At 33.6% G+C, this 12,869-nt stretch overlaps 1 protein-coding gene across 4 annotated transcripts; it reads left to right on the top strand.

The window, feature by feature from the left end:
• The first annotated feature begins 754 nt into the window (after nucleotides 1-754).
• Tace (ADAM 17-like protease Tace) lies at nucleotides 755-12,786 on the top strand. 4 transcript variants are annotated; one of them, XM_065345853.1, is made up of 13 exons: nucleotides 755-1,070; nucleotides 1,216-1,354; nucleotides 1,448-1,548; nucleotides 1,648-1,769; nucleotides 1,844-1,982; nucleotides 2,160-2,467; nucleotides 2,647-2,841; nucleotides 3,384-3,522; nucleotides 7,153-7,388; nucleotides 7,464-7,672; nucleotides 9,171-9,409; nucleotides 9,518-9,633; nucleotides 11,949-12,786. In XM_065345853.1, the coding sequence occupies exons 1-13, from the start codon at nucleotides 1,007-1,009 to the stop codon at nucleotides 12,282-12,284; spliced, it is 2,343 nt and encodes a 780-aa protein (XP_065201925.1). In that variant the 5' UTR covers nucleotides 755-1,006; the 3' UTR covers nucleotides 12,285-12,786. The 4 variants fall into 4 exon arrangements, with proteins under 4 accessions (XP_065201925.1, XP_065201916.1, XP_065201945.1 ...); XM_065345844.1 differs by lacking the exon at nucleotides 3,384-3,522 and adding an exon at nucleotides 2,999-3,146; XM_065345873.1 differs by having other exon boundaries at nucleotides 756-1,070; nucleotides 2,160-2,341.
• The last annotated feature ends 83 nt before the right edge of the window (nucleotides 12,787-12,869 follow it).

Here is a 12,869-nt window from a genome sequence, read left to right as displayed (position 1 = left end):
ATATTTTTATTCAGGTGTCCTATTGTTATTTCCGAAGGAACGACATCTAATGCTATAGGTACCTACAGTGTTATCGATCTATCAACTATTTTCGAATAGAATTATTATCTTTAAAAGCGATATTCATTAGTCGTTCGAGTCAGCTAATTCATTTGTTGTAAACACGTCCTGATTTGGCTGATGGAAAGTGAAAACAAAAGCAAAAACGAAAAGAGTACTAGGAAAAGCTAATACCTAATTAATTTTCTTTGATAATAGGGCCGGGTCTTCGAACGCTCAACAGTCTACAGAACGCTAAAAAGAATTTACAGAAAAAAAATGTAAAAAAATTACGGTTTTTGAGCGCTCATGACAGACTTGTAAGTCATAAAGGACAGCAGACAATAGCAGACTGCTGTAATGCAAATTGCAATGCAGTTTCACAGCAAACTGTAAAATTTTTATAATTTTCTGTATTTGCTGGAAGTTTTTTAACTTGCACTTGTTGAAGAGAGCTCGAACACTCCTATTTTCTAGTATGTCTTTTCTGTTTCTGTTATGTACTTAAATCTAAAAATATTTCAAAACAATTGTTTCCTAACTAATTAATTCTACTTAATCATAATCAGAAATTAGATTGGAATAATTATTCGATCCAAAAAAAATAAAATGAAAAAACACTGATTAATTCGTTTGTCTCTACAAAAAGAACGATTCAAGCCATCGTTTAACGTCACGCATCAAAACTTGCGAACGACAACCTCTCGAAACATTCTTATCAATCAGCATCTGGATTCAGGAAAATTTTATTTCAAATGATCGTATATTCTTGTTCGCAATATTTCAAATAATTATTACGTTTAATTCGAAAATTAATCGCGGATAATTAGTTATTAACCTTGAGGAATAGTTGTACAAACAAGAAATGCGTTCGCTTGCTCGTATTAGTTTCAATTCGCGATGGTGTTGATATGTATCCAGTCCGAGTCACACTCGTTAAATTATCTTTAGTATTGCAGTCGAAAATATGATTTTAAGAAGTTCGCCTATATCTTGGGTGGTTTTATTCTTTAATTTTATATTTTGTAACGGTACGTATAACTTATTTCACTAATACAACGAACTCGATCGAACGCAGTTCACAAATCACTACCGTGTTTCGGTTATTGAACTCGATGAACCTACATACAGGTACTGTGTGTTTTCTAATATTGTATTTTGTGTTTTTTCTCGCAGCTTTGTTTCATAAAGTCGTCAAGAAATATGATACTCTGCACGCTGATCACTTGAAACACAACATCGTCAAACGTGGATTGCAAGATAGTGATCATCCGTACAATAAGATCAAAGAAGTTTCGTTCTCCACCCTAGGAAGGTAGAGTATTTTTCGATCATTCGATCGCACCGATGTTATGTTCTCGAGCAATGGTTTAATTAATTCAACGTACGTACCGTGTTCCAATTGCAGAGAATTCAGACTTATATTAACTCCTAAGAAAGGTATCCTTCATTCGGAATTTTCTGCTTCGAGTGTCGATGAAAATGGCGAAGAAACACCCATCATCGTTGGTTAGTTATAAGCCTATTCGTCACAAGTGTTTCTACAAAAAATATTACGAGCAATTTTTGCAAAATGAATTTCATCCTTCTGTTTATTTTGTACTCTAGACCATGAAAGTTTTTACGAAGGACGTCAGTTCGGTGAATCGGATTCGCAAGCTAATGTGCATATCGATGACGGTGTCATGACTGCCAGTATCCACATTGGAGACGAAACTTATCACGTAGAGGTACGTTACTTTACCATAATCAAATTGTTAATGTATATTTCGAAGAACAAATCATTATTTAAACGATGTTTTAGCCTTCGTGGAGGCATTTGCCAGAATCTGATAACCGAACAATGGTCGCCTATCGTGGATCTGATGTACATTTGAGTTGGGATCATCAAGAGAATGAGGAAACTAGACGTAAACCTTGCGCATACGTCAAAGAAGGAAAAGGTTCGTTGTTTTGTTACGATATAGCACAGATTGGGCGATTCGAATCGAGAATCAATTTTGAATCGGATACAAAATGAAAATGAATCGTGAAAATTGAGTCATCGTCCCATCTCTACGATTGACTGATAATACATATTTCATTTAAATTGTATTAATTATTGTCGATTTTTAATTTAGAATTGGAAATGGAAGGAAACGAAACCATCGGCGCGTTACTCAGAAGTAAAAGGCAGATCGATTCGTACGATCCTTACGAAACAAAACCGAACAAAACTAGATGTCCTTTGCTGCTGGTAGCGGATTATAGGTTTTTTCAAGAAATGGGCGGAAGCGATACTAAAACTACTATTAATTACTTGGTATTTATTTTAAATTCTATATTCCGAAATCTTTCTAGTTCTTCTGCTTTGGTTTTCTTCACAGGAGCAGTGGATACGATTTTTATGAACCATGTTCTTTTCGATTCAAGAATAGAAATTATCGAAGTAAAAAAAATTATATAACGAAACAAATTTGAAAGATATGAGATCAAAATATTGTATTCTTTTGGTCAAATTGAAGCGGAACGAGAATATGGCTAAACTTTGACGTTATATTTAATCATTTTAAACTTTCTAAGGATCGTTTCCGGTGACTAATTCGTTCGTAACTTTGAACTTTTCAGATCAGTCTGATCGACCGTGTTCATAAAATTTACAACGATACAAATTGGCTCGAACGAACCGAAGCGGACGGATTCAACGGAATGGGATTCGTCATCAAGAAAATCCTAGTACACAGTGAACCGACTCGAGTTCGCAGTGGAGAAGCCCACTATAACATGGTGCGAGAAAAATGGGACGTTAGAACGTTACTAGAGGTAAGATTTTAATTAATCGTAATAACGAAATTGAAAAAAATATAAACTCCTACGATTAAAAAAAGAAAAAAATAGAATGAAACAAACCACAATACCGAATAACGTACGTTATGAATGACTGTGATGTATTTATAATATTAAAAACCTTGATTTATAGGCATTTTCTTCGGCTACAGTAGGCCTCGATTTTTGTCTGACGCATCTTTTTACCCACCAAACATTTAGTGGTAAAGGTACTTACGTATTGGGTATGGCGTATACTGCATCCTCACGCCCTTACTCTGTAGGCGGAATCTGCAGTGAAGGTGAATGAACTAAACATGTACTTAGGTGTCTGTGATGGTTACTAATGCTCAAGGTTACGGTTACGGGTACACTGTACAGTGCTGAGCGCACAACGATCGCTTTGTTCGTCAAATATATGTACATTTATTCTATTAGAGCACCGAACTAACTGAATGGCTTGTTTTCGCGATGTTACGATGTCTGCCCTATGAAATGAATACCAGAATCGAAAATTTTCAAGCGAAATATGTTCGTAGGTGTTCAGTCGAGAATATACGCATAAAGATTATTGCCTAGCGCATTTATTCACCGACTTGAAGTTTGAAGGTGGTATTTTGGGCCTAGCCTATGTCGGATCTCCTAGACGTAATTCCGTAGGAGGAATTTGTACTCCTGGTGAGTTCAACGATGAGATGGCATGATGCGTTAAAGTAGCGTGTGTTACGTTTTGATTAGTATTTTTTTTTTTTTTCGTTGAATTTTTTTATTCGGCGTATTCAGAGTTGTAGTTTTATTTGGATGAGTTTGATTTTTTTTTTTTTTCGCTGGTTTTCATTTGCCTTCACGAGAGGTATCTGCGATCAGAATGTTCGAACGTATGATACGAGTAGATAATCTTGCTTATACTGATACCTACGCATCTGTATCTTCTCACCAGCTTTTTTGTAGTATTAGAAGTGATTGGAAGTAACCGGAATTTGACGATTGAATTGATTACCTAACCAAAAAAAAAAAAAAAAAACATATCCGTAGAATGTTCCCAAAAAATGACTTACACTTGCCGGAGTCGCGCCCCTCCCAATTTCCAGCAAAAATAAGTGTCGTACAATTATTCAGAAGTAATCCTTGTGACCTATCAAAATATTTTGAAATTTTGTCAGAAATTCGAATATTTTGACGAAAATATTTTTTGAATATTTTTGAAGAATTTTGAGCTCAAAATTGCGTAATGAATATTAACATTTTTGAAAAAGTATTATATGTACTTACAAAACATCAAAATGGGTTAAAATTTTGCAAAAAAAATATTTTTTGGGCATTTAAAAAAAATTTTAATCCAAAATTGGGTTATGATTTTTGAGATTTTTGTAAACGGTGAGATGTGGCCTATAAAAATGGGTTAAAATCTTATGAAAAATACAAATTTATCTATCAAAACCTTTTTTCGGAATTTTGTAAAAATTTTGAGCCCAAAATCGGATCATGATTTTTGAAATTTTTGAAGAATTTCGAACACAAAATTGGCTTCTGATTTTTGAGATTTTTAAGTCTTGGCGAAAAAATGTAATATTTCTACCAAAAAAATTGAGCACGTTAGAAGAATTTTGAGCTCAACATTGAATTTTAATTTTTGGTGTTTTTGATAAAAATGTCATCCAACTTATCAAATTAAGCCAAAAATTTCAGTAGAAAATGAAAATGTCTATTCGAACTTTTTTTTAAACACTTGATGAATTTTCAAACCAAAATATAGGGTTCTGATTTTTTTTCTCAAGTCATGTGACCTATCAAAACGGGTTAAAATTTCGCGAGAAATTAAAATATTTCGATGAAAATATCATTCGAGCACTTTTGAAGATTTCTGAGCTCAGCATTGAGTCACTATTTCCGAGATTTCTGAAAAAAGGTCTCATGCAACCGTTCAAAATGGGTTAAAATTTCAGTGAGAAATCAAAAATTTCTATTGAAACTATTTTTGAGCATTTTTGAAGAATATTGAGCTCAAAGTTGAGCTAATTTTTCAAATATCAAGCAATTTATTGTCTCGTTACCATCAATTTTTTAATTCCAAGGTATTCCAAGTTGGTCTCTATTTTTGGTGGGTTAAAATTCTGGGTAAAATGATGTAATTTTTGGCTCAATAATTCTTCAAAAGTGCTCAAAAAAAGTTTTGATTGAATTTTTTGATTTTCCATCAAAATTTTTAACCCATTTAATTGGTCACATTGCCAGAATTCCTCAGAAGCAGCCAAAAAATAATTTTATCAAAGTCCTCAACGAAAATTTCTACCCATTTTAATGTGCTGCATGGCACTGTTGTCGAATACTCAAATATCATCGCCAAGTTTTGGGCTTACAATGTTTGGAAAATGTTCAAAAGAATTTTGATAAAAAATCCTCATCTCTTGTCGAAATTCTGACTCATTTTGATTTCAAAAGTTCCTTAAAATCATGATCAAATTTTAGGTTTAAAATTCTTCAAAAGTGCTCAAATAAATGTTTATTAATTTTTTTCGATTTTCCAACGAAATTTTTATCCATTCTAACTGATTGCATAGCTTCTCTTTTGAAAATTTTTAAAAAATTCCTCAAATGTGGCCAAAAAGTTTTGATAGAATTTTTTAATTTACCTTCTGCGAAATTTCAACCTATTTTAACGAGTTTCATGACATGATTTTTTTCAAAAATTTTAAAACCATCGTTAAATTTTGCGTTCAAAATTCTTTAAAAATGTTCAAAAAATATTTCAATATACTCAGTAGGTAATTTTTCGATTTTTTACCGAAAATATAACCCACATTTTGATAGGTTGTATGGTATGGTACTTTTTTTGTACATTTTGAAAGTCTTAAACCAATTTTGGGATCAAAATTCTTCAAAGATGGTCAAAAAACATTTTTATTGAAATATGTTTGAATTTCTCGCGAAATTCTAACACATTTTAATTAGGTCCTGACTGAAATATTTTTCAATAATAATTCTTCAACAATTCATTTTTACTCGAAATTGAAGCGAGCACAACTTTTAAATTCGACTACACCTTATCGTGCGAACGGTTGAATTGGGTGGAAAATCGAACAACTGTCCTCAATTATATTGAAATTTGTGATCGATAAATTCACCTTTCATGAAAATGTGACGACTACTTTGTCTTTTGCAATTCGCCAGTTTTCAAATCTCTGTATTCAAAACAAACTTCATGTTTATAAATTTTAATCGAGTACTGTTTTCAGTTTTTCAATCATCGGTTTGACGAAGTGGGAAGTGCTCCGATTTTTGTTATTTTAATCGCTGTAAATACAAAATGCGTCAATTTTCGCAGCCTTTTACTAATCCATTGGTTATGGTATTGCGCTGTTTTATGCTTGTATAATATATTTTGTGCACTGTTGTCTGTGCTTACCGTCCTAGCGCCTATTTGAGTGAATGAAAGAGAGCTCCTGGCAGTAATTTTCGTCTGGGAGCTATGGATGAGGTCAATTTGAAAAACTAAGGTTATATTCGTGTTTAGCGATATCGAAAACATTCGATTTCATGTGTCACACGAATGAAACCATTTTTTTTGACTTTTACCCCCTTTGGGGAGGTACTGGGGGCCGTGAGTGAAGTCCAATCAAAAATCTGACGTCATAATCGTGCTCAGCGTCACCAAAAACATACAATTCGATATATCACATGCCCCAGATTTTTTTTGAAAGTTTTGCCCAAATTTGGGGGAGGGGTGCTCCTTTCCAATTAAAAAATTCCGTCTCGAAAGTTGAACATTTCGAAAAAGCATCAAAAGGTACATGTATGGAAATTTTTTCAGAATTTTAAATGGTAGCACCCACTTACAGCGCTATTTTTAAATTTGAACTTTAAAATTCAACTTTCAACTTTTGAAAATTTCAAAATACTCAACAAGTTCAAAATGCAATGTCCTTTGCGAATTCAACTTCGAGAGTGTTGTAGAAAAGTCTTGAAATGATTTTCAATTGCACTTGCAGAAATAAAATTCAATTATCGAATCACATCGCTTGTTGCATTGCACATTTTAGTAATTAAATACAATATAGAGTTCTTTACTGTCGAACTTGGTAAACTGAACGTTTCCAGACGACTAGAAAATGATCAACAATTGTGCTATCGTATCGACTCTATCTCCTCTTCCGTGTACTTTGCTTGTTGCAAATTTTCATTTTAATGCATGAATACGTATCTTAGAAACATGCTACACACGTATAAAAGAGAATATCATATCAAATTGAGCACTCGAACTACAAAGTACGCATTTCTAAAGTTACGAAATTAATATTGATTCAACAGAATATTTCAAGAACGGCTACACATTGTACTTGAATTCCGGCCTAAGCTCTAGTCGAAATCATTACGGACAACGAGTAATAACCAGAGAAGCAGATCTAGTCACTGCTCACGAATTTGGCCACAATTGGGGATCCGAGCACGATCCAGATATTCCAGAATGCAGTCCTAGCGCCAGCCAAGGTGGATCTTTTTTGATGTACACGTACAGTGTTAGTGGTTACGATGTCAACAATAAGGTACGTAATTTACTTACCCACTCGGAAAATTTAAATTGATTCCGGTACTAATGATGATGTCGTCGTTGGTCGTAGAAATTTTCACCTTGTAGTCTTCGGTCGATTCGTAAAGTGCTGCAAGCGAAATCCGGACGTTGCTTTTCCGAACCGCAGGAATCTTTTTGCGGTAATTTACGTGTGGAGAAAAATGAAGAATGCGATGCTGGTTTGCTTGGTACCGAAGATAACGACAGCTGCTGTAATAAATTCTGCAAATTGAGGCGTGGTCATGGAGCTGTATGCAGGTACGGTGCAGCGGTGTTTTTCGTCCGGTCATCTGTAGTGGCGTAAACGAAATTTTATGGCATGAGTTCGAATACGATTGATGCCAGTACTTGTGAGAATCCAAATTATTGGTTAATTTTTTTCCATTCCCCACAAGGGAGGGGGTACTGAATTGAGATTTTGAAAAAAAAATTGTAGAGCGAGGTGTCAAAATTTTGGCTTTTTGAGCTTAAAAACTTGGAAATGGAACATATTTTTATGTGTAACTTCAAATTAAATATTTAAAAGAAAACATAAAGAATTTTGTAAAAACTTGGTCAAAAATTGGAATGGATCTGATCGAGCCTTTGGAGCTCAAAATACCTACATTTTGACATCCCACACAAAAATTTCCAAAATTTCGAACTTTGCCTCTTCTCTCGGGTTTTATATCTCAAATTTTTGAAAAATGATGGTAAAAATAATTTTGCGAGCCTAAAAAAACTACATTTTGATACCTCACACGAAAATTTCCAAATTCTGAGTTTTTGCCCCTTTCACAGTAGGGGGAGAGGGGGGTCAATGTTGCAAATTTTTGAAAGGTGAGACCAAAAAGCAAAAATGAATTCAGAAGCTCTAGAAAACCAACATTTTGATACCTCACACGAAAATTTCCAAAATTTTGAATTTTTGCCCCTTTCACAGAGGGAGGGGAGGTCAATGTTGCAAGTTTGTGAAAAATGATTCCAAAAATGAATTCAGGATCTGAATAACCTACATTTTGATACCTCACACGAAAATTTCCAAAATTTTGAGTTTCTGCACTTTTCACAGTGGGGGGAGGGGGAGGAGGAGGTCAATGTTGCGAATTTTTGAAAAGTGATGCTAAAAATGAATTATTCAGAAGCTTAGGGCAAACCAACATTTTGATACCTCACTCGAAAATTTCCAAAATTTTGAGTTTTTGCCCGTTTCACCGTGGGGGGGGAGAGGAGGAGGTCAATGTTGCAAATTTTTGAAAATAATGCCAAAAATGAATTTAGGAGCTAAAAAAAACCTACATTTTGACACCTCACACGAAAATTTCCAAATTCTGTGTTTTTGTCCCTTTCACAATGGAGGGGGGGGGGAGGAGGTCAATGTTGCAAATTTTTGAAAAATGATGCCAAAAATGAATTCAAAAGCTCTAAAAACCTATATTTTGACATCTCACACGAAAATTCCAAAATCTTGAGTTTCCCCTCCCCCTCCCCACAGGTGCTAATGTTGCAATTTTTTTTTAAATTATGCCAAAAATGAATTGATAAACTCACTGTTTTGTTGTAAGCTATTGTAAGGTTTGAAGAGAGATGAAAAAGTTGAAAGGATACTCTTCATCGTTTGCGCCACTGCTTTATCTGCTGTCTTTTGAGGCTCGAGGAGTCTGGAAATATATCGGGTACCTTCATCTTCGACAAAGATTCTCTATATTTCTGGACATCTCTGTATAATTGAATCATTCTAACCTTACCTGTTCGCTAATTAATCTTATTCCAACAGCGATAAAAATTCGCCTTGTTGCCAAAACTGTCAATTCATGCCAGCCCAAGTGAAATGTCGCGATGCTCAATACCCTACTTGCGAGCAAGAATCCAGATGCACCGGTAAATCTGCCGATTGTCCTCCTAGTCCTCCTATGCCAGATGGTACAGTGTGCTTGGAACGAGGACAATGCCGAGGTGGCAAATGCATACCTTTCTGTGAAACTCTTGGCAAACAAAGTTGCATGTGTGATGTCGGTAAGTTCTTCGTAGACATTTATATGTATCTCGTCACAAGAATTTTGTTAATCAGTTTGGCGAACTGTTCATTTACCTACTTTTGTGTAATGTGATTTATTATTTTAGTGCCAAATTCGTGTAAAAGATGCTGCCGACCGTCGATGAATGATACTTGCGAACCGATCGAACCTGTTGATATACTTCCCAATGGGACACCTTGTATTCAAGGATTTTGTAATGAAGTACGTTTGAAAATTTTCAAATTGGTAATCCAGGGTGTCCAATGTCCATTCTATGGAAGGGAATTTCACCATTCTGGAAAAGTCGTGGAAATATCGGGGAAATTTGAGATATTTTCTCCAGTGTTGGGTAATTTTATAAAATTCTGATCCCGTTTCCCAATAAAAAATACTAATTTTTGCCTAAATTCCCAAAGAAGTCCTGATTTTTCCAAAATTGTCAAAAAAGTTCCACGTTTGTCAAAATTGTCAGAATAAAAAATGATCCCAGATTTGCGCCAATTGTCAAAAAATTCTCAATTTTGCAAAAAATGTCAATAAGGTTCTGTTCTGTTTTGTGGCAGAATTGTCAACTCAAAAAAGTCCTGTTTTTTTCCATAATTGCCAAAAAAGTCTTGGATTTTCGTTGAAATTGTTCTTTTACAAAATTGTCGAAAGTTTAGTCGAATTGTTAAAAGTTCTAATTTTTGTCGACAAGTCCTGTTTTCTGCCTAAAATGTCTTGTAAAGTCACGTTTTTTGTAAAAATTTTCAAAAACTCCGGTTTTTTATCAAAATAGCTAAAAAGATTGTATTTTTAACTAAAATCCCATAAAAAGACCAGTTTTTTAAAAATGTCACATTTTGTAAAATTTTCAATAAATCTCAACTCCGCAAAAAATGCCATTTACCAAAAAGCCCTAGTTTTGCTCAAATTGTCAAAAAATAACAAAAAGTATCAATTTTGCAAAAAAAAATACCGGAATCGTTTTTTTTTTCAATTTTGTGGCAAAATTGTCAAAATAGTTCTGTTTTTTGCCAAAAACATCCGAATAGGTCATTTCTTGTCAAAATGTACAACAATTTCTAATTTTGATCAAAATTGCTCAAAAGTCCTTTTTCTAGCAAAATGTTCAAAAATTTCCGTTTCGTGTCAAAATAGCTAAAAAATCTATTTACTTTTCTAAAAAGTCAGTCTAATTTTTTTAATTTTCAAAAAAAACTTTGCTCTGTGAAAATGCCAGAAAGGTCCCATTTTTTTGTCAAATCTTTACTATAAAAAGCCTCATTTTTGCCAAAAATATTGAAAATTTTGAATTTTGTAAAAAATAATACATAGAAACGTCCTATTTTGTTTTGTGGCAAAATTTGTCAAAAAGTCCTGTTTTTCACGAAAAATACCCAAAAGGGTCAATTTCTTGTGTGAATAGTCAAAAATTCCTAATTTCACTCAAAATTGCCCAAAGGGTCCTTTTTTCTGCAAAATGTTGAAAAATTTCGGTTTTGTGCCAAAACAGCTAAAAACTCATTTTTACCTAAAATGCCATAAAAGGTCTTATTTTTTTTCAAATTGTCAAAAAAAAATTTACTCTGCAAAAATGCCAGAAAGGTCTCACTTTTTTGTCAACATTTTTGCTAGAAAGCCCTAGTTTTGCCCAAATCATCAAAAATTAATAATTATTCATGTTTTCTTTCTAACAATAAAAGCATTAAATAAATGAAAAAAAAAATACCCAAAAAGGTTCCACTTCTTGTCCAAATTGTCAAAAATTCCTAATTATACCAAAAATTACCATAAAAATGTCTTTATTTTCTGCAAAATTTTAAAAAATCTCCGATTTGTGCGAAAATAGCGAAAAAGTCCTTATTCTAACCTAAAATGCCATAAAAAAGTCCATTTTTCTAAAAGGTCTCATTTTTGCTCAAATTGTCAAAAATTTTGGTTCTGCAAAATTCTCAAGATCCTGTTTTTATTCCTTAAGTTCTGTTTTGTGCCAAATTTTGGCAAGGTGTCTGTGTCAAAAAAATGTGTTTTTTGCCTGAAATGCCATAAAATAAAGTCCTTTTTTGATTTATGCGAAAAAACTATAGTTTTTCGCCCAAAATTTCCCAAAAAATCCAAATTTTTTGCTCAATCTGTTGAACAGTTACAATTTCTGATTAAATTGTCAGAAAGTTCCATTCCCCCCTCCCCAAAAAAATTAACAAATAGTTCTACTTTATGTCAAAATTGTCAAAAAAAGTTTTAATTTTTGTGAAAAAGTGCTTCTTGATTGTACTTTTTTACATTTCATTTAGTTTTTTTTTTTTTTGAAAATGAAAACATTTTGACCCCTAAGAATTGCCCTTGATCAAATTCAAAGCCTCCTCTCCAACCCCCCTTTTCTGTTTTGCTGTTCGAATGTAATTGATAATTATATGCTCTCAAAAATTGGCAAAATTAGTCCGAAAACCGAGAAAAGTCTCAGAAAATCATTTTTTTCGAAAGAGTGGACATGGACACCCTTGTAATCCGGCAAGATGCATTCTACGAATACCAATGACCGCATTATTTTGCAGGGTATTTGCGAGAAAACTGTGCAAGATGTCGTCGAACGATTCTGGGATATCATCGAAGAAATTAATATCAATAAGTTACTATTGTTTCTGCGAGACAACGTCGTAGGCACCGTTATTCTATTGACAGCTTTAATATGGATACCTGCGTCTTTCTTGATTAGTTATTTCGACAAGAAACGCCTACGTAAGGAAGAAAAACGTAAAGAATGGAACAAACGCGAAGATATCATGTACTTTCCGGCCACCAGCGACGTCGATTATTATCCTCGTAAAATTATACACGCCAGAATACCGCATAGAAATTTGGGTAATCCGCCTACGTCGTCGGGTAATTGAAAACTACCTAGCTGAAAATGAGATTGAAAATCGACGATCGTGTACGTTCTTCGTAAATAAGATGCGGACGAGTGTTTGGGACTCTGGTTTGGCAAATTTTGTAACTTATATTTTATCGTTCATACCTATGTGATTCTTTATTTATGTACTCTAAAAAAGTACTTACTTTTTCCCCTTTTTTTATTATTTAAATCGCGAAATCGTTATTCTCGAAGCGCAGCTATTTATGTATTTTTCGTACATACGCCTCTTGTACATATAATTGCCGTGTAAATATTACGTTCCATTATTGTATAACGATGTAGTATTATTTACGAACAAATTACGTACGAAGATGTACGATAAGGTTTTACGAAATTACGAATGACGCGAATTTTTTTATCATGCTTAAGTAGCTAGTTTTATTTTTTAATTTTGTATTATTTTTTTTTCTGGTTACCTCGAAACTAGTCATTGATACCTCATAATATTACTGTTTTGAATAAACGTTCATCGAATTTTTCGTTTTTGTTACGAGTATTGTGTATCTTCTAGTCGGTCTTCTTTCGATTAGGTGAGATTTCATCTCACACAAATCGATAGAAG

The sequence above is a fragment of the Planococcus citri genome, chromosome 1 (genome assembly GCF_950023065.1).
Source record: "Planococcus citri chromosome 1, ihPlaCitr1.1, whole genome shotgun sequence".
NCBI lineage: Eukaryota > Metazoa > Arthropoda > Insecta > Hemiptera > Pseudococcidae > Planococcus > Planococcus citri.
This window is presented reverse-complemented; position numbering and strand designations above follow the sequence as displayed.

Coding starts and splice junctions, on each gene's coding strand:
- Tace (XM_065345844.1), top strand. CDS start 1,007: ATGATTTTAAGAAGTTCGCCTATATCTTGGGTGGTTTTATTCTTTAAT. Junction 1,549..1,647: donor AGAAACACCCATCATCGTTG/GTTAGTTATAAG, acceptor TTTGTACTCTAG/ACCATGAAAGTTTTTACGAA. Junction 1,770..1,843: donor ACGAAACTTATCACGTAGAG/GTACGTTACTTT, acceptor ACGATGTTTTAG/CCTTCGTGGAGGCATTTGCC.